Source organism: Simochromis diagramma, unplaced genomic scaffold (assembly GCF_900408965.1).
Source record: "Simochromis diagramma unplaced genomic scaffold, fSimDia1.1 OVJJ01000026.1, whole genome shotgun sequence".
In the NCBI taxonomy this organism is placed as follows: domain Eukaryota; kingdom Metazoa; phylum Chordata; class Actinopteri; order Cichliformes; family Cichlidae; genus Simochromis; species Simochromis diagramma.
In genome coordinates, this window is record NW_024386985.1 from 4611092 (window position 1) to 4637553 (window position 26462).

Consider the following 26462-nt stretch of genomic DNA (forward strand, 5'->3'; position numbering starts at 1 on the left):
ATCTCTCTCACCAAACCAACGTGGCAACAACCTGATCTCAGGTGTAAAAGTCACTGTGACAAAAGACGCATAAAGAAAACCTTGAATCATATCGTGGGAAAGCATCAATAATTGTCTGGGAGTCTGAATATTACTACAAATGAATCAGTGATTCAATAGAAATACAGGTTCTGTGGGTCACATGGGAAAGCTCGAGGCAGTTCACGGCTGTTTATCTTTTTTGTCGTTATGGAAGTACAGGACTGGTTGTCTGAGTGTCAAAATATTCCACCCTCCAGGAAGTGAATTTATTCTGGGAATGTTTTGATTCGTTTTCTTGTTTACTACGTTTTTCATCCCTTCCCTCAACGGTTCTTCACACTGCCCGAACACAAGACTTCCCTATAGAGGTGACAGGAACAATGCCAAGTTGCTGGGCAGTTTAGTGCATAGGCTGTAAATTAGCGCTTCTCAGACACTGCATCGGACACTGGTAGTTTTGACTCATCTGGATTTCCCCTGCATTAGTCACCAACTAGAATATACACACAGACGCACACAAGTATGCCCACATAACCCCCACACGGCGTGAGAGTGATTGGCCTCAGCCTGGTGTGTGTGACTGACACTGATAATGCAGCACTCCACAGTGCAGCGAGCGTCGCTGCTACCTCATCAGCTGCTCCACCAACTGCTCGTTGGCATCCTGTATGTAAACTCCTGACATTAATAAGGCTGTGTGAACCGGGTATATAATGCCTTCAGCACGATGAACACACCAGAATGAATTAAGCACACCGATCACTCAGGCTGGTTGCCATTTTTGGCTTGGTCTGCAGATACAATTGCAGATTAAAGCGGGATTAACGCTCTCTAACCAGAGGCCTGTGAGAATAATAACCACTTTAGACATATGTGCTCTCCCACTGATGACAGTACCAGAGATGTCCCTGACGTAGCTGCTAACCCATAAACACACACATACATCTCAAATGAAGTAATAGCGGCTCGGTGACTGGTTTCCAGCGCCTGGGCCTTAGAGTAATTAATGATGTAAGGGTTTCGTGTGTCAGTGTAAATATCAGATTTAATGATATCTTGAGGTCAGTTTGTCCTTGTTGTGCTGGGAGGTGGTCAAAGCTGCAGTGTGTGTGTGTTAGGTTTAGAGAGGCTTGTTGCTTAAATAACCTAATAATCACCATGGGATTTTACAAGTGGGTTTTTACGATAGTCATGTTTATGTGAGCTGTGATTGGTTGTCATTTTTCAGCTGGGAACCATGTTTCACAGAGCAACCCAACAACGGTCGCTGGTATTTCCAGCAGTGACCTTGGGGGAATAGTTGCTCATACTTTCGCACGGTCGTTGGGTGTGACTCATTTCAGACTTTCACGTCTCTAAAAATTTCATAAAAATTGGCAGCTTGTGGACTTTTTTAAACCAAATTAGAACTCAATGTGATTCTAAAACTATGAGCAGTTAAGCCTAGCTTTACTCATTTTAGAAATCGGATCGGCAGACATGCAGCAGAACGGCGGATCCTCTCAATGATTCGGTCATATCACAACACGGTCTCACATTTGATCATTTGGTGTTCACATCCGTTGGTGTTTTTTTTTGTAGAAGATCGTGCACAATGTAGCGCCACAACTAAGCAGAGTGTTTGTTGCTGGCTCTGATGAGGCACTGGGGTTAAATTTCCAACTTGTTTTCAGCTTCTTTTTTTTTATTTTTAAAATTATTTTTGAAGAAGTGGCTGAAAGTCACAGCTCAGTCACATCTGATGTAACTTAGTGTGTGAGTGAGTTGTGCATATTGTTCTTTTATTTGCTTTCTGCTTGTGAACTTATTGTTTTTCGGGTGTTTCTTGTTTACCCGCTTTTGTGGCAGGTTTAGATGTGAGCATCATTAGGAGCCTCCAAGGCTACACGTGAAAGTGTATTTATGTCGTGTCATTCATGTAGCGTTCATAAACTACACCCATAAATTGAAGTTTACGTTTTTTTACTCGTTCAAAATATGAAATGCAGTTAAGGAAAATATTAATAAGTATGTGTCAAAGCTTAGGTAAATTAAACCCAACTTTAAAAATTACACTCCTGGTGATTTACCGTTGGGGAAGCCCAAAACCTCCTTTGCTGGTACGAGTTCTTTGTTACACACAGGAAATACCCTAAATATCCCGAATGTTAACACTGTCGTTTTAGGTATTTACCCCAGTTTGCACCTCAAAGACAACAACAGAAGTCAGGATAGGTAAACCTAATATATAGAATTAAAACTGTCACTTGGAGATGGCAGTGCTGCTCATCCACTGTCTCTTAGCTGGTTGCTCCAGACCGAAGTACATCAACACAGTTTGGATGGATTAGCAAGAAATGGTGTCTGGAAAGTCACTGGTCCATGACAGAGTAAGGCCATTTTGACAGCTATGAAATGTTTTGAAATATTGTTAATATAAGTGAATTATTTAATTGTTTTTATAGCTGCTAAACTTGCGATCGCTCTGTTTTCATCGATGTGAAGCGAGTGTTGTAGTTGCTTCCGTGAGTGCGTTGATGTCTTCATGCTTTCCAGTTTTTTTGTGACCACGCTGATTCATCAGCACAGACCCTACACTGCAATGCATGTGTATTTTAGGTTTACTCCAAGCTTGCAGCAGTATAAAAGGAGTGGCTAATGGCAATCATGCAACTATTTATACAGGTGCACCTGTTCAGCCTTTCTAGGGTTGATGGGGCTCTTTTCCATAAACTAGTCAGTACAAAACAATACATAGCCTACAGTTATAATAAAAAAAAATACTTCTTGGCTGTTCATTGAATTTGCCACATTTAGAAAGAGATGGTCATTCAGGCTTCAAAAGACTGGAGTGGGAGATTCATGAGTGGATATTTATTGGCGGGATTGTAATGTGACCAATTCTGGGTTTGTTTTTACAATAAACCACAAAATGTGGTCCTGAATGCTTGGGTTCAAGGTAGTTACAGGTCTCTCAGAAGTCCAGTTACCTTCAACTCAAATGCCCTGGATGACTGAGAAAGCACACAGTCCGTCACCAAAACGTGACATGCATCACAAAAGCGTACGGGTTTACTTGATGAGTGGACTGTCCAGATGTTCTTTACACTGAGAAGCAAACAAAGAGGGTGCTTCATTCATTACGAACTCAGCCGAGTGTGAAAATGCTGATATGAAACCTTCCAATACAGTATGTTAAAAATAGCGGCCGTGTGTCCACAGTGTCTCGTCACCAGGTTGGCAAACAGTATCCGCTGTATCAGTGCCGTGTCTCACAGGTGCACCGCGGGCAGAGAGAGGCTCTATATCTTTATTAAAAGTACAAGAGAGCAGCTTAAAGGTTTGTGTTCCCTGGATACACCACATCTATTTATTATCATTCCTCCTGCGGTGACCCTTCCTTTTATTTTAGCATACTGATTCATCTGCTCTTCATCTCTGAAAACCACACAACACCTCTAGGTTTACATTGCCATACTGCTTGGCTAAGAGGGTAGTTGAATTGGAAGTATGTGCCAGGATGTGGCACGATTTCAGCGTTTGCCTAAATATGAGTTTATGTAGGCTACTGTAATGATGAAGTATTTTTATCTGGTGTCTGTTTAGGTTTAAAGGGGATTCTCATTTTTAGTTTTTTCACGAGAACAGTCAGTTCTTGACCTAAGAGTTTGTTTCACTTCCTTAAAATTGCTGAATCGGCACACAGTGAACAGTTGCTGCTATTTGGGGCGCGTTTGTGGAAATATTCAGCGCGCCCGAAACCCTCTCGGTATTCGCTGAGAAGTGTGACGCAACAGACGTGCTCTCGGGCCGCAAAATCCGCTCGGGAGTCTGGGTGGAAATATCAGAACAAGGCCAGAGACACAGATGGAGGAGTGGGGTGTAAGTGGGGAGCTTTTCAGGATAGTGGCTTCCTGGCGTGTGGGTGTGTGGGTGTTTGTGTGTTGGGGTCAAATGTAGTTGCTTGATATCTATATCCTAGCAACTGAGAGTGAGTGATATCTTGTACAGCTGGAGCAGGGGATTGGTCAGAAAGAAGGCACAAGCCCCGCCTATTTTGGGTAGCCTAAGAAAAAAATACCTAAATTCAAAACATCTCTCAAACTTTCTGCACTCTGCACTGTACCCTCCGGCACTTTAATCCAGGCCTGGTTGTGTTTTTAACGGTATTTTTTTGTTTTATTGTACTTTAATTGATTCTCATAGCTCAAGCACAGCTATTGATCCATTTATGACAAGCTGATCATTCTGAAGCTTTCAGCAAAGTGAACTCTGGCATGACAACATGAATTCACCTTACACAGCTGTGCAGTATTACCCTGAGTTTCCCTTTCGGCGGTAAGTACCTAAAGGTTGTCGAAATTGATGATCTATACTCACACGTACTTATAGGGTAGACTGTATTGAGGTCATGTGTTTTTGTTTTTTTGCCTAATTAGTTAAACAATATGTGTTGCGTGGATTCGAAGTGTAGCTATACTCCTTCATAATGAGCCTTACATTAAGTTTAAAAGAATGATGTAGGACTTGCTGGCTGGGAATCTCCCTGCTCCTGTTTGACCCGCGCTGCAGTTCACGCTGTCTGGAGGTCCAAAACGGCCTGAGAACAGTTGTGTCTGCCTGGATCCTCAGCTGCTGCTGCTCGGTCCTGATATATTTATAAGGGCAGCATACTTATGGCAGCAATGCATGTGTAAAGGGCAATCAGGGCTGAAGGCAGGCAGATTACATGACATCTGGAGGTCCTCTTCTGGAGATTTTTGAACCTCAACGGGAGTGCATGTGCTAGTACTGTAGCTCTATAGGCTTTGATAATTGCACATGTTTTGCACCAAAACTACCTACATGAGTGTTTCTTCTCTCATTCTAAAATATTTAAATTCTTTAAATTCTTTTCAGATTGGATGTGTTCTGTGTGCTTTTTGCCCCTTTTAAATTTACCATCACAGCACTCTTGTAGTTGGGTTTAACAGTTACATTTGTAATTTTTTTTTTTTTAGTTTTTCTGTTTTGCTTGATGACATTTTTGGCCATTCTGGCTGTGGCACAAATTTGAAAACAATGTAACTGTTTTTGAAAAGGGATGAAAAGTATCTTCCTTGGCCTGTAAATCCCTCCACCTGTCTTGTATCCTTTGCCTTCTACGCCTTACCTTCCCTCTTGCACCAGATGATCAAAATAAAAGGAGGAGAAACTCTGGGGCTTTCTATTGTTTTTCACTCGTGTCCCTTTTCCATCCTCGGCTGACGGATGAGGGGGAGAAGGTCTTAGGCCTTTGAAAAGTGATTAATAATGACACTGGAGAAGGACCCCGATCGGCTGGGCTGTTTGTTTTGATTGCATTTTCATCGGTCGGTGTGCACAACCTGCCAAGAGACAATAGCCATCCCTGTTTAGTGCTGACCTCTGCCCCAGTCTCGTCTGGAGGCGCTGCACTGTGTTTAAGTGGATGCTGAACAGCCTTTGCCTCGGGCTAACCGAAAACCTCTCAGAGTAACCAGACACCCAAACGCAGACAAAATGCAGCCAGAAAAGGGACAAAGCCCATCTCGAAAGTCTGTTAGTAAAATAAAACTGCTTTGAAATGATGATGAAAAAAGATAGAATATTGCATTTATGTGGTATGCATTTGAACGTGGACATGTGTGCCTTATTACAACAATGAAAATTATTTTCTTAAGCACAAAGTAGTGCAGGACATCAGCAGGGTTAGGCTGCAGATCTACTATTTTATTCTTCCATTAAACTGTTTTAGTGTATTTATAGGCTTGGATGGCTGTACACGCAGAACCTGATAAACAGCTTTAGTTCTGGATGCTGACTGGTGATCAGACAATACCAAGAAGCAAAGCTCAAAAGTCTTTTGGACAAGTTAATGGGATGTCAGTTAAACTAGTTCTTCTGTATTTTAAAAGAAAATTAAAGAATGAAATGGAGTTAATGTGAGGCACAGGTCACGTGGATGACCACACCTAAATCCTTTCTCCTTGAACACAGATGACAACTCACCTGCTCTACCTGCCATTTACCTGTTTTGTTTTTTTTTTTTTTTGTTTTTTTAAGTCATCCTTTGTGATTTTTTTTTTTTCCCCTCTTTGGCACGTTTCCTTCAAACTCCTCGTGTGCTCTTGTGCAGGCAGCTAAGCCACCAGGTTTTGATTTGTGTACTGCTGTAAATGCTTTCCTACAAAAGCGTGTTGGCGCTGTTCAAAGTAAAAAAAAATAAAATAAAAATCAATCAATCACTATTTTCACATCGACTCTGAAGAGATACTGCTGTGATTTGGATGTATTCATAACAAAGCAACATGTTGATAAGGATGAAGAGATTGCTTTTATGAATCAGTAAGCCCTAACATAATGGATCATTTCAAGAATATCACAATTTATTTTACTATTATTCTTTACAAATTATTTTATTTATTTATTTTTTGCTCTTTAATCTTCAGTGCTTCTGAAGAAACCGTATAAAATCCTGAATTTAAATGTATGGGACGATGTTGCAATTGCAAAAATAGTAGAAAAAAATAAGCATTTAAAACCTTATTCTGGGGCAAATTCTGCATTTTTAAAGCAGTTTATATTATATTATGAATTACTGTGAAAAATATTAATAACTCGGATGTCGATGTCACATGTTTTCTGTTGGCTGTACAACAATATGCACAAATAAGTTGATTAATTTTTTTTTAATTCGTAGATTTAAAAAATAAATAAATCTTGGCATCTATCTGTCATCAGTTTAATTCCTTCTGTGACTTATTCCTGCTAAAGACTAAGCATTGAGTTCTTAAGCAAAGGTACTAACAGCATATTGTCAAATAATGCCTTAAAAATTTGTTATGGAAGTACTGAAGGTATTTAGTGTTATACTTTTACACGTTTTATCCTTAGACTGTTAGTCTGGATGAACTGAAAGGATTTTACACTGTAATTGCAAACATGGATTTATTGGTACCTTCATTATGGCCATAGATGAATCTTTAGAAAGTCTTTATGCTCTTTATCTAGCGATCTTTAAACATTTAGCCTGCACAAAATTGATGTGACACAACAGATAAACAATCGCTGCCATCAGTAAATGTCATCTTAGCGTCTGTAGACTGACGGCAGTCAACGAGGTGCACTCTTAGATATTCTTACTCATGCATTCATGTAAAAGGAGGATATCTGTGTTGCAGTTGGTTTGGGTGGGGCTTATTGCATACAAGTTTGTAGCAGTTTTCATTTTCTTTTTTACATTAACGAAAAGTTAATGTAACATCACATTTGCTCTCAAACATTTTCAACAGCTGCCAATTTGAGAGTGTACAGCTGTAAACCACTGGTCAGTTTGAGTTCTGCAAAACTCATATTTTAGGTTTTTGTTATATATAAAAATCAAATGCATTCGATTTGCGGTGAACTTATTTTGTAAATGTGCTAGGTTGCACTCACATGTGAGTAGTTGACTATATTTAGCCAGTCAGAGAGAGATATACAGTATGCTTTATTCTTTTTAATATTCATATCTTTTAAAAAAAAACAATTTATATTTTCATTACAATTTAAACACAAATCATAAACAAAAAGACTGTTAAAAACTGTAAAGCATGTAAATATATTAAATTTGTCTGTTCAGTGGGGTCCAGTTGGTGTGTGTGGGGGGTCTGTGTTAGCAGTGTAACATAAATTTAGGATCTAGATGGCAACTATGCACACTGTGACTTTTTACATAAAGTAAGAGTACATACAATGAAATTAAAAATTAACAAATTAATAGCAAAAAAAGCAGAGAAGAAAAATCTGCTGGATTTGCTTGAGCATTTTCATATATGCTCTGGATCATAAACCCATGTGTATGCATATAAATAACAATATGTGTATATCTATTTAAAGAGCCCTGTGACTTTTCATAAAGCTTTGACTATAGTTGTATATTTATTGTTATTTGTAGATTGAGCTCTGTCTGCTTTCCTCATCATAATAATGATAAGTATTACCCTCTAAATACATTTTGAACTTTTCAGCTTGACTCAAAATAATTCTGCTTCCTTAAAAGAGCACAGAATGTCCAATTAGAGGCAATAAATTAGGTTATAGACTATTAATGCAGATGTCAACTATAGCTGTGTGAACACCTGAAAAACACTTTCTATATTGTTTTTATTAACTATTTGTAGTTTTCCTTCCCAAATGTGTTTTATAGCCACACAAAGTTGCCACATACTTGAGTACTTTTTTTCTCATCATCATCGCATTTAGCAACATTATTTTGGCCGACTTTCCTCACGTAGTGTATATGGTTACTTACTTCGTAACACCATCACTTAAATATTGTACAGAGGGGCACAGCGTGCTGGAGGCGCTCTGCTGCTGAAAGGGCAAATCGTCACCGAAAACTATCCGACATAGGATGCGAAAAGTTTTAAAAGTCCCAAAATGTAGTTTCAGTTTTCAAATCTTATGTTAAGGTCAGATGCCACGAATGGCTTACAGGCTTCCCCAAAACTTATATATTTAGGTTGGTTACAAGTTTAAAATAAAAATCACAAAAACGCAGCTGTGTGAGGAACAGTCCTTGTTAGTAGACTGGTTTAAAGGGGTGCGTGCTATTTTTGCAGCGGATCGACTGACTTCTCATTTGAGACATTTATTAAATTCTTTTCTGGCTTTATTAAATTATTTACGTTACATTTCAGGTGAAAGAGGTCAGATGAACGATTTCACTGAAGCATTTTGAGTTTCGGTTTGCTGCATATCGTGTCAGTTTAATTATTGTGCAGGTCTGATATACATGCAGCTTTTTATACAAGGCGAGCTGAAATACAGCTTCCTTGCAAGCCGCTGTAATTCCTGATCAATCCAAGCTTTGTCGTGGTCCTAATGTTGCAGAAACATCTAACTTTACTCTATTAAATGTGTCTGGGCATGATTAATATGTAGGCCTTAATCTGTGACATCTTACCCATAATAATTCTTGAGCTTTGCAAAATAAATTCATCTCGGCTCTCAGCGCTCCCTCATATGAGCCTCCTGCATACGTGAAATTATTTGCTTCATTAGATATGCCTGTGTTTGTAAGACAGGTATTAATATCATTCATCACAGCGTTGGGGAATTCCAAAACCTAAAATAGTGCCAGCTTCAGATTATGGCCGCCCCATCAGCCTCCCTCCCGAGCTCGCCCAGCTGTACGCATACCACAAGTTTTAGCGGTGCTATCATATAGACGTTGGGGGGAATTCCGCCTGTCTCAGACTGCAGCGTGCGCCACTTCAGCAGGAACAATGGCGGGCAGAGCTCTGAAGCAGGTGTAATGTTTCAAGGCAGCAGGTCAAAGTGCCTCTGTCTGAATGGTACATAATCACCATTATGTGTAGTACAAATATTCAACATTATGTAGGCTGACTTCTTCACAATGGAAGTGCTCTTCATGAATGGCTGCCAGCAGGACTCCTCCTCCTCCTCCTTTATCTCCACTGGCTGGGTGGCCGCATCTTAGCACAGCACATCAGCTTTTATGTTCGCTGACTTTGCAACTATAAAACGCTTCCCTTTAAAATAGTTTTTCAGAAATGGCAGCTGTAAGTGAGCAGGAATGGGTGTAATAAAAATGATTACAGCTGATTGATGGTGTCTTTCTGCAGACTCAGGGACCCTTCAGCTCGTCTGTCCTGGAGAGAGGGCTCATTCCTCACCACCATGTCCCAGAATCAGGCAGCACAGACAACTGACTTGTTCAGCCAAGATGTGTTCAACCAGCTGTTTGATATGCTCGACCAGTAAGTGAATACTGCCAAAAACAACAAAACAAGGGGAAAAAAAGGCCATAGTGAAATATTCAGCTATGCACATATTTTAGATATTTGTGCGTTAGTTTTCACTTTGGGGATTTTTTTTCTTCTTTTATGTGGAAATTATAAACCATGTCAGCTTCTTTGCCTGACTTCCTTCTCACTTGCAGCAGTTATCCTCACACTTTAGTTTCTCTGTTTTTTCTAGATTTGAATTTATCCATGTTTATGCCCCTGTGTAAAACTTGCCTATGGACACAACAACGTTATTTTCCGCCAGTGGGTAAAAGGTGGACTTAGCCACCGTGACGTCACTCACTTGTTTTTGGGTTAGGATAACCCCCCATTGTTTTGTTTTGTTTTTTAAATCAGAAGTGATTGTATTTGGACAGGATGTAAAGCTAACAGTAACAAACTGCACAAATAAACTGTAAGAATGTGGGAGAGATACATAGGTACCCTCTAATAAGCACTAATTAAGAGGCTACTAAAATACTAGAATTTCACCAAGCAGGACGTAATTTCTTGTCAGTAAAGGCAGCAAAAGCAGTCCGGTTCATTAACTCTTTCAAAGTGGCCACATCCGTGCCCAGGTGGATAATTTATAAGAAAAAATTCACCCCCTCAGATTCATTATGGACTCAGACTGCAAGTTTCTACTGTAATGTTGGACTTTTTAACATGGGCGTCCATAGGGACTAACTCACCGACGGAGCCTCGAGTGGACATTAGAGGAACTGCAGTTTATGTTGACTTCATTTTCCAGCTGCACTTCCATGCAGGCAACTATACACAATTTTGCTGAAAACTCCGAATGGTAATCGGTAGTTTTTATGACAACCGCGTGCTTCACATCGACGGATGATGTCCTGGGAAATCTAATCTCAGATCTGGTCCAGGTCATCAATGAGCTCCAGGACAGTCTGGTGCAGCCTGACAGCATTGGATGGATCATCACATAAAGTCCCAGAGGTGTTCTACTGGATTTAGGTCAGATGAGCCTGGTCGATGGTATCAATTCCTTCGTCCTCCAAAAGCTGCCTATATTGTACTGCATGAGGTTCAGCACTGTAGTGCACCAAGAGGACCCGAAGACACACTGCACCAGTGTGGGGTCGCGCCTCCTGCTACCAGCAGTGATACTGACCCTAGCCAAATGCAAAACTAGTGAAAAAAACCATCAGAAAAGATGTGGAGGAAAAAAATGTCAGTGGGCTTCACCTGTAAAACCATTCCTATTTTGGAATGGTTGCCCCTGTAGTGTGCCTATTGTTCAATTTAATTTAATTCAGTTTTATTTATGCTCTGCTACTCTGCTACTTAACTGACCAGATCAGTATTCTGTCAGTATAACTTCTATACTGATATTATATCAATTTCAAGTTTAACTGATTTGATTCTGTATTCTGATTAAAAATTGTTCATTTACGGGGGGGTTTAGCAGTGTACTTTCTCTAAAAATGTTCATATCTGGAAACAAATTAGTTTCAATATTCATTTATTTGTCAATAATAACATCAGCATTATTAAGGACTCGGTTATTAATTGTATAAATATACAGTTAACTTGTAAAAGAATAAATTTACAGTTGTATTTTAAAGTCTTGTTCTCTGGTGGCTCATTTGTCCCTGTGAGCCGGGTCAGTGTAGCTCTTATATATTTCAGTCAATAGCTAACATCCTGAATTCCTTTTGTATATGTCAGTTTTATTCCTGTGTCATATTTCCTGAGCTATAGGTCGACTATAGTTAAAAAAAAAAAAAAAAAAGTCTCACTTTCCTCTATAAACAAGAATTTAGATTTGGACTCTTGGAGTGGGTCCAAAATTGATTTGAAATCAGTTCTTAACAGAGCTTAAATGGGTTTAATATTTAATGTGAATATCTCCTGGACTGTAAGTTATGAAGGCTCAAGAATTCTAGAAAATGTAGCACAAGTTAAAAACAATCACTGTGTACTCCAAAAGCTAAAAATATTCATAGTATGATGGGTCAATAAATTCATTGAAATCCCTGTAAATAAAAATCAGCAGATTCTGAGGGGGGGTGTATAGAAACGTTTCTCAGATTTGGTTTATTTTACATGGAACGACCCATTAATCTGTATTGTTGCTGTTTCAGATCTGCCATTCATTCAGTCCAGCCCATCGAGCTGAACTTCAGCGACAGTCCGGCCGACGGGTCGGCAGGAAACACCATTCAGATCAGCATGGACTGCATAACCATGCGTGAGCCGGATGAACCGCTTTCTGTAAGTACATGTGAGGTTTCAGTGGGAAAATAAATGATTTACTTTAAATTCTGCTGCCTGAGAACAAATAATTTATAAAGGGAACAATACAAGTAACCTATGATGTGCTCAGGATTGTTTGAGCCCATTATTTAATAATGCACAGTGCAACCAGTAAACCAAATAACCAGTTTACTGCCTGTTTTTTGGTTCAATACTCACAGAAACAATCAAATATTTATTTTTGAGGGCTATTATTTTTTAACCAGTAAATTCCAAGGCCTTCATCTCATGCCCCGAAGCGGAAAACCATGCTTCTCCTTAAATGACTCACCATTATCTCGGTAGCTAATTATTTTGTGCATTTTTCATCATTTATGAGCTGTATGCTATCACTTTCATTCTGAGTTGATTGGATTCACAGTGTAAATTACATATGTTGTAAAACACAGAACCTCCTTTCAAATTACCAATGGAATTTCCCTGGAAAGGTTAAGAGAAGGTGGTGCAGAGTGGTTCCACACACTGGTGAAGAAAGGTCTGTTTTTTCCTGAGATGTTGTCAGTAAGCTGGCGATTTTATCTGATTTAGCCTGAGCTGTGCTTGACCTGGGTGGCTCCTCTGAGGCAGGTAGTGAGTTGATAGTAGCGCGCGCGCCTGTCACTGTCACATGACGCATCCCTCTTTGGACACAGAAGGAGTTCAAGCTTGCAACATCTTAGTACAGATAGTCTGATTTTTCCAGTTTCACCACATATAACAAGACGCAGTGGAAGGAAAATTATGGAGGAATTTTATATCAGGAAACGTGTGAAACCCACCTTTGCAAGTACTGCTTCTCTGCAGCTGCTTGGCTGTACGCTTTCCAGGCATCAACACAATCAGCTAACTGCTAATCAAAGCTCTGTAAGAAGTCCAGCATCCATGAGAAGAAGATTTAAAAAGAAGATTGGTGAAGTCAGGCTAGTTCAGGTGTAATGATTTGCTACCTGCTGGTTTGCCACAGAGCTACGGTTAGGCTGATATAGTCACATTTAGCAAAGAAAAGATGGATCATGAGGGTTGAACCGTTATCAATAAAAGGTTCTATCGAGGGTCTCTGATGGGCAGAGACGAACACAGTCAGGCAGGAAAAAAAATGCCAAAAACTAACGTAGCATCAGACAAGAGAACCTCTAAGATGGTCCATTCACGTCTTTGTGGTTTATATTCTTCAGTATGAAAAGTCCTGATACCAAGCTTATTGTCCTCGTTAAACTCTTAGTAGGCCCAAGATATAAATACTAAAATACTAAATAAATAAATACTGGGTGTCCAGGACATTGTGCGTTTCTAGAAACTGAGCTTAAAGATGTGCTGTGTATAAGCAGTGCTGATAAAAAGCTGAGCACTGAATAGTTTCCTTGGGGGTTGGGTCTGTTTTTAAAAAGGGAAAAAAAAAAACGAGAAGGAAGGACTGCAGCGAGAAAAAAAAATAAAAACCTCAATGCAGGAGATGTCAGGGCCGGAAACGCGTTCGACACATGATTGGCTGTTGGCTCTGATGATTATACCAGCATATACATACAGGTGAATGTTGCCGTTTTTATTTACAGTGTTTATATGTGACAACTATAAAGTGTTTCTACTCCCATTTTTCCCATTTCTAGGTTTTTCATGTACGCTCTTACTTAGTTTTACTAAGAAAAATTAAGGAATGATCTCAATTTTTGTTGTATCTTCCATATTTCTCATGCTTCTTTGCAGCTACGCAGCCGGTTCTGGTGTTTTTCTTTACATTTGTGCAATGATGGCATCCTTAGCAGCGACGCTTTCATTGCACATGCAGCCTACACTGATGGGGGATAGTGTGCGAAGGCTTTAACAAGGAAACTCATTCCTAAATCATCTCTCTTGCTGTAGATCAGTGGTTTTCAAACTTTTTCTGGTATGCCCCACTTTAGAAGCCCCAAAAAGTTCACATCCCACACCTCACCATATTTTTTTTTATCAATCATTAGGTGAAAGAAACGATCGGGGCTGAGTTTTAGTTAAACAAAGTTCAGCTCAGTTGTGTCAGTTTCACCCATCTTTTCACCTCGGTCTTCTCTGCGTCTCACAGAGAAAACGCTGAGTTAAAACACAGGTTTGTAAATCCATGTTTGACCTGTAGCGCGGGGCATGTCCTTGTCAGCTCTGCTGCTCAGCGATGATGTGCACGCTCCCCTCCCAGTGCAGGAATGCCGTTGTCCAGCCAGGGCGGGAAAAAAATAGCAAATAAAAATTTTGTTCGGGGAGCTGAGTAACGTTACACTGCGCATCACCCAAGGGGGCCTGTGCTCGCTTGAACTGATGATTAACGGCTCTACCCCCACCACCCACTTTCCACTTTGTGCACCAGAGAGGGGCGTGGTGCAGCGATTGGCACAGCAGCAGATCTGGCAGCATCGCTGTGGGCTAAAAGCTCACTCCGGTGGCTGCTTGCCAATCACCAAGCCCCAGCCGTTATTACAGAGTCATACCTCTGTTTTGATGAAAAGCTGCGGTGGGCGAACCCACCCTCAACTTGCCCCCCTTCCTCTTCCACCCATGTGGAGGTGTGCCTCTTTCATGAGTCATTAGAATGCAGCTCACTGTTTAGTGCCCCGGGGGACTTATTTGTATTGTGTGGGCTTTACGTTTAATGTGAAATTCCTTTTTATTCTACATTTTTTTTCTTTCTTTCTTTTTTTTTTTTTTCACTGTAGCTGCAGGGCAACAATTTAACGCAGCACCTGCCTCTGTTGTAGAGGTCCCAGGTCTCATCTATCAGTACGTGTCTTCTCCATGTAAAGGTTGTGGAGGTGGGGTGGCAACGAAGGGGGAAGGAGAGGGTAGAATAACATGAAGGAATGTAGCGGGGATCGTGGCAGGAGAAACGCTATATCCTACCCCAAACAGCTGATTTTACAGCCAGATAAAGCTGTGATCAGCTGTGCGTGGAAGATGCAGTTGTCGAGCAGAGGCACCGAGGTGCTTTTCAGTCGCAGGTTAGAGTTTAAACAACTTTACAGAGGAGTAGCTCAATCAACACGAGGCTCCTTCGAGATCTAATTACATGTTTGTGTTTGGATTTTTTTCCCCTCACCTACTGTGTGTCTCGGCGTGAGTGCCCCTGTGTTCAGTGTTTGTGCAGATGAGGGGTTTTCTCTTTTGTTTCCCACATTTAACAGAGCTGAAATTAATGCTTTTTAATGCAGACTTTAGCACATGTGGTGCGCTTGTTACCACAGCGTTTGAGCCCTTTCCTCGAGCCTTTACCTCCCAACGTTATTTTTTTTTCTCTTTCTAAGCAGCGAGAGGCTTGGCGTCAAACTTTATTCGTCAGGACATCACACTTTATTTAATCCGAAGCAAACTGGTGCATGAAGTAGACAGCCATAAAGCGCTCCTTTATTTTGTTTTAATGCTCCACCAGTTTGCCTCCAGCACTTAAAGGTGAAGACCAAAGAAGGGTTGCTTGCCACGGTCCACTTGAATGACTGTTGATTTGGTAAGAAGTCAGAGTTTAGATGTGGGGATGTGGGGCCCCTGTTACTTTCTTTGTTGGTCATGGTGAGCTGTGTTTTTACGCCGCAGTTTCATATGGTGCCGGGTTCAACAAAAAAACATGCAGGTTGTGACCAGGTGAAAACATAATTCAGTAATAATGTTTTCTACTGTTTGATGACATTTTATCTGTCTCAGATTGAGACTTTAGAGCCGACTGTGCACTCGAGTGTGGCTGGTCCAGATGTGGTGAGGACACAGGCTTAACTGAAGTCTGTGCATATCTCATAAAGATGTAATTAGGGCTTTTCTTTTATAAACAAGGGTTTGAAGAATATTTTTCCAGTCCAGGTGATTTTCTTAAGGGGAAAAGTTAGAGGCTCTTCAGGGATGCCAGCAGGAAAAACCTGTTATGGATATTATTTTAAGAAATATCATGTTTGAAACCAGGTTTTTCAGCAGTATTGTGAGAGCTGGGGCAGAAAAAACAGGGTTTTACTGCTCAGTGGTTTAAAATCTTTAACTAGTTTATATGTTTTTATTCAGTAAAAGAAACTTTGAAATTCAATTAGGAGCTAAAAAAAGGTTCTTTTGTGTTTCACAGTTTCTTTCTGCACGGCGTCTGTGGTGATCAGATAAATGAAAAAGCAGCAATTCTGTTTGAAATAAGCGGCTGAGTCTCTGTGCTCATTGTTGGTGATACTGGAGGATATTGAAAAGCGGGCCGTGCGAGTGATCATGTTTTCAGAGCCGTGATCTACATTTCATTTTCTAGTGCCAGGGTTTTTCCTGAGTAGAAACATTTTTGGCATTCCCCAAAATGATTTTAACCGTTTCATATATGCAAACAAAATGAGCATTTTTCTTTATCAGATTGTCAGAAATAGCACAACGGAGAGATTTCTGTTAAAGTAGGTAATAAAGATCAACTCCAGTAGGCCCATTTTGAACCAGGACTCGACAGAGCGAGTAAATATAGAAAAAGAACACTTTTGAAACATAGATGCAAAGTGCTTTACAGAAACATTTAAATAGATTCGCACGGAAAACTCAAAAAGAACAGGTTACACAAAGAGTGCGACCAAAGAGTGCGAATACTCGGGGCTCATGCTTGACCCGCACATGGACCTTGAGGCGTTCAGTACTTGAACCTCCAGAAGCTTCAGCTCGGAAACTAAAACTAAAAGTGGGTTTCCGTGGTTGCAGGTGAAGTTGAAAAGTTAAAATACTTTCCATCTTCTCAGTGTGTGAAGTTTAGATTTAAACGGAGTCTGCAGCACTGAATTTGAGCCCTTTTACTTACCAGTATGTATGTGACACAGTGCTAAAACAGGTGTAAAAACATCCCGGCTGCTCTGTTAATGCAAAGATGAAGGTAAGACGCCCAGCACATTGTTTTACAGTGTCGTCACTTGTCTGATTATTTGTATTTAAATAAAAGAATTGAATTAGCGTGCAAAAGTGTGACTCTGCAGCCATTTGGTCAGTGAAAGTCGTAAAAATCATTGCTGAAAATGTTCCCAGTTTCTCTTTCACTTATAAAATGTGTCTGTGGATAAATTAGCTTCCCTAAAAGCAGCTTCAGTGATTCAGGATTTGGTGGCAGTTGATTGTGAGGATTTTGGGATTTGCCACCCAAGTGATGCTTTCTGCTGCTCAGTCGACCATCTGCGTCTGTCAGTGAGGACGGCAGCTTACTCTGTTTTAGGTCAGGTGTCTGTGCCTTTGCAGCCTCTGCAGCCCGACACCCGATACTAAACTAATCTAGCGGACTTTAGGACTAGCCTCTTTAAAAGGAAAAACTTTAGCAAAGCCTCTTTTGTCTGAGCCTCTGGATCTGCAGATCTTTAGTCGCCGCTTGCTCCAACTGAGTTTCTCACCGCTGTAGCAGCCGAGGTGACGCAGTTAACCTTCAAGTGACCGACTGGGGTCTTTGAAGAACCCAGCTGTTTATTTCATGACATTTTTAGTCCTAATGTTACCCATCACGAATCTAATGTTTACGCTTATCAGTACGTTGCTGTAGAAATGGATCTGTTTTGGAGTGCAGCTCCTGCCTTCGTTGCATTTTACAGCCTCTGTTCTGTAATTTACTGCAGCATTAGCCACAAACTGAGGACTCTAACCTCTTTTGCAGGTCACTGTTGTTTTAACATAATTAGAAGTTTGTTTTGCCAAACAAATGAGCACCCTCAGAAGCTGCAGGTTGGCCCGTGTTTGTGGCCGGGAGTCTTAGGAGGCCGCTGGCTTGAGCTCTTTAAAGTGTTGATTTGCCTTTTGTGACAGGCTGACCTGCAGGCCTGAAACCCCGGGGCCTGAGCGGGGTGTGGTTGATGATTGGAGACACTGACTGCACGTCACAGTTGTGCTGTAGATTTCAGACAACTTTCAAATCATTCTGACCACAGGGCAAGATTTTTATCCCCCCGTCACCAAAGGAGTGATGTGTGCCCTGCTGACTGGCCTCCTCCTCCTCCTCTACCTCTGTCATGGAGCAGATCAGCTGGCCATATCTAAATATCATTATATCTGCAGTATGTCCTCTTAAGTCAAAATAATTCTCGTTTTATGTGATTATATAAAGACGCACATGCTCTTTTAGATGTTCATCTGAGCCTATAATGTCAATTTTCTGTGATTTTTTTTATTTTTTTTATTTTTTTATTTATTTATTTATTTTTTACTTCTGCGTTGTGCATGTTTTTAGTTCATATTAATCAAAACAATTCATTAAAAAAATGTCTCAGCATCACCCAACAGTTGTAAGAAGCTTCTCTGCACAAACTGTATGATTCCCAATTAAATTGAATCCCACTCACTAGGCCACTCTTATTGGAGCTGCTGGAGTCACAGGAGAGCGAGCGGCTCAGTCCCACCGTCATTACACAGGCTGAGAAACAATGCATGTTTCCAAAACAGATCTACAGCAGTCATCTCTGATAGATACAAGTAATCTACGGGAGTCCCTTTGTTTTCCTGCAGGCCTCTCCATTCAGAGTGCTCTGGGGCTTCAGAGGGGAGCCATTCTTATGCTAACAAGCAACTGTGTATCTGTCCCGAGCCCAGACCGCAGCTCCCACTCAGCGGCCTGCACTGTAGGAATTAATCGTCTCTCTCATCTCTTTTTTTCTAATTTGGAAAATTATTTTAAACCACCCGAGGCATTTCTTTTTTTGTTAAAAACTCATTTAAAATGTTTTAGTTTTAATTCGTCTGACAACAGCGCTGTTTTTTGAAAATTCAAGACAAAAACATACTTTTTTTCTCCATTTTCTGTCGCTTTGCCTTCTGCGTTGTCACGTCGTTGCATATAAAAATTAATAAAACGTCTGAAATGCTTTATTTTGGTTGCAGTTCATTATAAACAAAGCTGCCAAGTCGACAAAGTCATTCGTTTTCTCTGCAGAGTTTTCTCTGCAGAGCAAGGCCTCTTCTTCTGGGTGTGGACAGGTAAAGCTCCTCAGGCCCACCCCCTTTTCTTCCAAGGTATATATGACCATCCCATAGATTCTTATAGGAGCTTCTGCTTGTCCACTTTGCATCTGTAGTCCACATCACTCCTTTTAGAGTGAGGAAAAGAGATTTGTGGAATCCTGGAGCCAGTGGAGCAAACAGCAGCAGCTCTGCTCAATCTCAGTGCCAACATGTTGTACCTGGAGACGGGGACCACAACTTCTTACAACGAGGTAAGAGCAGTGCGGGAAACAGGGCATCAGCCTTCGCTTCCATTCTTTGGTCCCCCAGCCTCCTTGGCGTGAAGGACACATCAGAGAAAAAGGCCTCGTAGTTTGAAGCGTAGATTTTATGCCACTATTTAACGTTCCGTAGATTGGATTTGTGTATTCGTCTAACTGAGACATAAACTGCAGATGTGACAGTCCAGAGAGCAGGGGAATGTAAACACAAATCTGGATATTTCCTTCTTGTGAAATGGCTGCTGTGTGTGTGTGTGTGTGTGTGTATGTGTGTGTGTGTGTGTGTGGCGGGAAAGGATTTAATCTGTTTCTATGTCTCAGTTAGAGTTTGTTTCTTGATAAAAGTTGGAAAATTTGGGGGGAAAAAACTGAAAATGGTTTTGATTTAACGTGGCGCCACGTTTCTCTTTCCATTAAATCTTCTGTTCTGTTGAAACCAAAGACAACAAAAGTTTAAAGAGTAAAATGTGAGGAAAAAGTTTTTAATAGGTACATATTCTTTAAAAAAATGAAAAAAAATCTGTTCCTGTAGATTCATATTTTACCCTAAGAGGGAAACCATAATTGTTGCCTTATCTGTGTTTGCCGAGCTCGATGGCAAACATATCATCTTACCTTTATTTTCTTCTTTTTTTAAATATGATTGACAACCTGAACTCTAAGTTAAACAATTCAATCTCAGCTCTTTTCCTTGGATCGTACTTTTGCTTTTCCATATATATGTCTGTTATTTCTTTTTCTTTCTTTCTTTTTTTTCCCACCAACTGAATTCCAAACCAAAGCTAACGCCGAGCGCTGATAGATTCTCAGATTGCAGGTTGCGGATAGCAGGTGTGTCAGTTCGCTGTCTTTTTAAGTTGTTGAGCAGGGGGTCTTTAAGTGGTGTCCAGGTCAGTGTGTGTGTCTGAGTGTGAGTGCGTGCGTGTGCGGGGTATCGGGTTCCCCCCGGTCCCCAGTCTCCTGGGAGCCGCTGCAGCCATTAGATGGTTGCCGGCCAGGCGTTGCTGTTTTGTCCGGGGTCGTAATTGCTTTAATGGTATGTTGATGTAGATACAATCACCTGCTCTGCCCACCCCAGCAGGTATGAGGTGCCGATAGACCCCCACCCACCCAGCCCCACCTCACCTCCCCCCTCTCGGCCTTGTTGAGCCTTTAATGTCTCCCTCCCCCCTTGGTCACTCATCGCAGTCCCTCCCAGATGGTCTCATACGCTGGTCCAACGATGAGCGGGTCAGCGGAGAGCCTGGAATGAGCTCTTTCCCCCTCAGGCCGGGTCTGATCTGGCTCCTGCTGTCTCTCAAGATTTGGCGTTATCAGTGTTTGCGCTCTGCGGCTACACAAAGCAGCAGCAACAGGAGGATTTTAGAAGCTCTAGATAGAAACTGTGGAGCTTTCAGTTGGTCAGTGTATAAGTGCTGAAAGAGTGTGGCGCTTCTGCTCCTCGTAGGGGATTGCTGTTACGTCTGTGGAATTTTCTGGGTTTATCAGAGACTGTGATCTGTGTTCTCACAAAGAAAACAATCTCTGCTGCCTCGCGATGCTGCTGATAATGACACTCGCGCTATTAAACTGATGAGAAACGAGTCAAAAGCACCGAACCGACTCTTTAGACAAGAGTTTTGGCGAGAGTGCAGAGAGCATTTTCACCATTAACATTTCATATTTATTCAGTGAATTCATTTGGTCGCATACCCAGCGAGGAATGCATTGATTTGAATGCATGCACGCGCCGAACCCAATGCCGCAGCAGCAACTTCTAAATGAGCCCTGCCACGTGTATTTAAAATATCCCTGCTATGTGTTGTGAGTAATTCAGGCAATCGCTATGAAGGTCAACAGTGTCCTTTTGCCGCTGGTCTGAAGCGTTAGCCCAGCATTTTCTCTCAGACAAAGAAACGAGCTCTCAGGCCTCGAACAGAAAGCGCAGCTTTTTGTAAACTTTATTAAAGGCTGCTGCTGATTTACTGCGCTTCTGCTTTGCACAGCCGTGGCATCCCAGAGGCCTGAACACAGCGTCAGCTATAAACAGAAGGAATTTTTAAGAGCTGCTAAAGTGGTTATTAAATGCTGGCTGTATTATAGTGGAATAAGATCTGATTAAAGGAAATGAAGAGAAGGCCTGAAAGTCCCTCACGCTGCCCTTTCTAAAAGCTGATATCCTGCTTCCAGCCAATTAAACATTAAAACGCGATGAGTTCAGGTGAAACCTCGCTATCTGGTCAATTACAGCTTTATCCTCAAATCCTCATCTTTGATCCTGATTTTCACTTACACCACGAGAAGCATTATCTCAGGCCCTGTATTTAATGTTAAGTAGTCTACGTCAGCCTGTCTGCTTTATGCTTCTGCTTTTATCTATGTTTGGTCTGAGGCCACCATCAGCCTTTTCTTTAGAATAATCATTTGGCATTGATAATTGGTGCCTGTCAGATCCACCATAGCAGCTGCCAGCATCAGGTACTGGGGGAGGCTGTGTCATCTCTCAATGGCTGAGTGCCTCAGTGGAATTGCACCATAGTTCAAAAGAATCACTCTGATATCACCATCGCTCGCGCTTCATTTACAGGAAAATGGTGTACAAACAGGAAATAAATCCACCGAGCTCGTTCCCATGGGAAACAGGGATTATTTTCATTTTTAAAATATGCGTAGGTGGGGGAAAAAAAGAACTTTGTTTTTCTTACCAACCATTTTCCCCCTGATTAGATCCACAGAGCCACTCTTAGACCTGTAATACGTGCGTATAATCAGTCATTTGTGTGAGAGCGTGTGTGTCCCCACTAAAAGCTGCAGGGGCTCCCCCAGGAAGGACTTTCTTTCTTTCTGTGCGTGCGTGTGTGCTCCATTCACAAAACACTTGTCTCTTAACACCTGCATGCCCGGCATAATTGTTTCACGCAGCCTCCTTATAAGCTCCGGTGTCATTGTTTCTGAGGGGCTTAAGCCCCCCTTCCTCTGCCAAACAGCCGCTCCCCTGTGGCGCTGCTGCACAGGTATGCCGAGGTTGACTCCAGTGACCTCTCTCAGGTGTGTCTATGGATCTGTGTGTAATAAAGCGGCATCGTTGATTCATAAGTCACTCCCTTGACTAATAGTTATCTAACCTACCAACCCAGTGTTTTGTTGATCATCTGGAGCAACACTAACACCTGGCAGGGCGGTGGGTGTGAGTCGGACAGCTGTGGCCAGCCGTGCTCGAAATAAACGAGAGGCCCTGGAAAGATTGATGGCCGTCTAAAGAGCACGAGCGATGGCACCTCTTCCAGGAATGTGCTGTTTATAAATGGAAAGGAATGAGGTGAATGGCAAGCAGAGCAAGCAAGAAGGGGCTGGCTACCACCCAGGAGTACTCTCCATCCTCTCTAAAGGGGACATATTTTAATTCCACTCGTCCTGTCTGAATATATGTGGGAAAAGAAATGGCTTTGTAGGGAGAACGTGTTTATTTCATGTGTTGTCTTAATCTTCTACCTTAATCACTGATGTTTGGATGAGGCTAACTGTTTTTATTTCTTTATTACAAAATTTGCACAAAACATTTCGTCTGAAGCATCTGTGACTGAACACCTTTGTCGCTCTTCCCCCTCCCCCTCCTCTCCATCTTCAGTCACAGTACACAAACCTGGGGCTCCTGAATGGTATGGATCAGAACATTCAGAACGGCGGCTCGACCTCCACCAGCCCCTACAACAACGACCACGCGCAGAACAACGTGACCGCCCCGTCGCCCTACGCCCAGCCCAGCTCCACCTTCGATGCCCTTTCCCCCTCACCGGCCATCCCATCCAACACAGATTACGCAGGCCCACACACCTTTGACGTGTCCTTCCAGCAGTCCAGCACAGCAAAGTCTGCCACCTGGACGGTAAGACCCGTGTTCGTTCAGTGTTTGTGGAGTCCTGCATAAAGTTAGCGGGGTTCCACTTCCTTTTCTGCAAGCAGTCTCGCATTAATGTCGTGCAGACCCCACTGATAGGCCTCTGCAGGTGGGACAGATTTGAGTGAATATGATTTATTTCTTAATAATAATTGTGCTGAACTCACAAATTTGACCAGAGTGAGAAAAGACTCGAACTAAGAACATTTACCGAATATTTAATTGAAGTTAATTTTGTAATATTGATCAGATAAATGTGTTTATGGTTTAGTTTGCATTAACTAGAATAACTTTGCGCTTCACTGCTGATCAACAGGTGAGTACTGGAGATTAAGAGCTTACACTAAGTAACACATGAACTTTTTGATTTAAATAAGATATACAGGAAGCTGGAATTTTACTTAAGTATAAAGATGGAAAATAGGGAGAAGAAGAAGAAAGACTCTGTTACACCATCTCCCATCGTTCCTGTCCTGCTGGACAGAGGCTGCATTCATGTTTTCTTTATCTTATGTTCCATAAATTATGTTTTTAATTACACATCATAACAATCAGCACTCAAGATAAAGATATGACTTTTATAGCTACAAAAGAACGAAAGCTTTTGTCATTTTTTTTTATTGTGTAATAAATTTAAATGTGCTACCTGTCAGCCTAACCCATCATTGTAGGAGGTGATGATTTATCGGGGTGGAGGTTAAAGAGACACTTTCACCTATGAACTTCTTATCTGACTTCTGGCTGGGAAGAATGTCACCTGAGATATTTTTACATCAGGACTGAACCTCAGGGTTTTTAAGTTAACTTCTCACTGACAGGGGGAAGAGTGCATACACTGATAGGAAATGTGTTAGCTTGAGTAAGTAAGGCTTGAGTTGTCTCACTTGACAGAAAATGTGCTATTTTCTCATATTTGGACCATTTTAGATACAAAAATGTCTGGGAATTGTTAATTTTAGCTAACCAAACTGCTAACAGTGCAGGTCATTTAGTGTTAAAACTTCTTGACGAAGCACCAAAAACAACTTTCTACAGGAAACCAGAGCCCTGCATGTGTGGCAGGTTAAAGTGAAAATGAAGAAGCTTAAACCTTTATTAATCTCACAGTGACCTCACTCAAGTGAAATGTCCCTTTTCCTCAGAAGTCGGGTAAAGTTTACTGATGCTTTGTTGATGACAGAGGTAAACAGGTTCAATCGTTGCTCCTTTCCCGTGCAGCTAGATGTCACCATCGTCGACTCATTAAACAGACTCAACCGGCTCCTCTCGCTCTGTCATTACGCATCACAGGGCTGAGGGACAGCTGTTGCATCAGTGCCCCGCCTGCTCGGTTGTTAATGTGTGCGATCTGCGGCGACGCGGGAACAGAGGCGCAAGGTCGGTGCACTAATGCACTCTAGCGGACGAAATTGGCGGCGGCTTTTTGTCCCTGCGTCATAATTTGGGACAGCTGTCACATCATCGAGTGACGGCGTGGGCGTCAAAGGAAACCCCGTCTGTTCACATACAGAATCTGGGTGACGTAACTTTGTGACATGTCAGTTATTACATAACGGAGCAGAAAACGCTTAATACAGAAACATATTTATTAAAAATTTCCGATTAACAGTCAAAAATGCGGGCAGTTTGAGGAAAACCTGCTGAGCGCATTGATGCGCCGAATTTAACGTGCTGTAGCTTCCAGGCAAACTCAGGGAGTGCTGGGCGATCTCGCCTTACTCCTTGGCCACGCCGAGTGTGGGATCGTCACATTTGCCCAGTTCCCACAGTGCCTCAGTCATCCCTCTCATTTTCAGTCCAAAAACAAAAGTGTTTGTCTGATGTGCAACCGTGAGGTGGCTCACACTGTGGTTTGTGAGCGGCACGCCCCAGTCGCAGTCGTCCCGTCGTAGACACATGCAGGGAACCAACGATGTGTCCCACAGTCATAACATGATGCAAGACTGGTTTGATTGGTCTGGCTTAACATGGAAAAGTCAGGGATTGCTGCTTACAATCATTGCACTGATTAAAGACTTAACTTTATTTAGTAGTTCAGAGTTTAAAAAAACATTAAAAATATAAAAAAAACTCTTTTTTGTATAAATTCTATTTTTTAAAGTGCAGTTGCCCAAAGTCTCCACAAGGATAAGAAACGGGCACGAGCGCTAAAATATGAGAGCAGTAAACACAAACAAGTGCTGTTGTGCAACATCGTCTCGTACAGTTAACCAATCGAAATAAAGTTTGTTCTCCTAGCGAAGGATGGGTAGCATTACAAAATCAGAGCCATTAAAAAGTAATTAGCATCACCTTTTGTGCAAAGCACCTCCTTACGATGACTTTTACATTAGCAAGAATAACAACTTTGCACACCTGTGGATAACCAGTCTGTGCACAGAGGCTGTGGAGCCAGTTGGACATTTACATCAGCAGCACCACATAATCGACAACAAGCTTGTTCACTTCCCTCGGTGACAGCTAAACTCTAAGCTGTTCCTGTTTCAGAGCTGAAGCACCACCATCATTATCCTCCTCAACTGGCCACCAGTGTTGGTGGAGATTGCAAATGTGCAGCTGATATAAAGCTATTGCACTGGGAACAAGTAACTGAGCCCATTTGAGAAGTTAAAATACACGTCTGACTTAAATGTCAATTTATTTCCCTGTGGTAACAGAGGCGGGGAGGTTTCCTTGGTTCCTTTATTTACTGCAGACATGACACGTACTTCCTGTTGTTACGATCTATGTCCATGAAAACAAACACACAGACTGCTTTTTTGGCTAATGACTGTTTTTAATTGGAGTTTGATTTTGACCATACATAAATAAGAGCCAGGAAGTGGATGCACTGCACTGCTTAGAGTTTAGAGCCAGTCTAGAGCGCTCATCTGGAGTTGGCCTTGAAAACAATAATGCACAAATAAATGATGACCAGCACGTGACTGATTGCTTGTAATGTTTTCTGTGAGGTCGGGCTGGTTCCACATGCTCTGTTGTTGTTTTTGTACCTCGCAGCCAGGTTAAATGTCACTCAACTCTGAAATGCAGTTGATCCTGTCAGAGAGGATTCGTTACAGCGTTTCCCCGCCGAACATCGTTTTGTTGATTTCCAGATTGGCTCATAGAGAGAGTCATTTTCGCTGGCTGCAGCTTCCAGTCTGATTCTAAAGAAGAGTGATTACAGCATCGGTTCCCATCTCAAAGGAGGCTCCCTCTCCTGATCTCAGGAGATCTTTCGTAAAGCTCCCATAATCTCAGCCCAATAAGCTCAACTGCTGGACTGATGGACTGATGGCAGAGAGCCACCGTAGATGTCACTGCAGCTTTGCTCTGTGCATAGATCCGCTAATGCCCCCTTTTTGAAGGCCTGTGGGATCTTCCACGGGGACTTAGTGG

General features: G+C 41.7%; 1 protein-coding gene across 6 annotated transcripts in view; it reads left to right on the plus strand.

The window, feature by feature from the left end:
• tp63 (tumor protein p63) overlaps positions 1-26462 on the plus strand; it is a 59094-nt gene that overhangs the window by 20841 nt on the left and 11791 nt on the right. For 2 of the 6 annotated variants that reach the window (XM_040040404.1, XM_040040410.1), the window contains exons 1-4: positions 4271-4338; positions 9630-9764; positions 11897-12026; positions 22815-23072. In XM_040040404.1, coding sequence (XP_039896338.1) covers positions 4286-4338; positions 9630-9764; positions 11897-12026; positions 22815-23072 — 576 coding nt within the window. In that variant the 5' untranslated portion in view covers positions 4271-4285. Of the gene's footprint in view, positions 1-4270; positions 4339-9629; positions 9765-11896; positions 12027-19020; positions 19199-22814; positions 23073-26462 lie in introns of those variants that run through there. The other 4 variants (XM_040040408.1, XM_040040409.1, XM_040040406.1 and 1 more) reach the window with 3 other exon arrangements.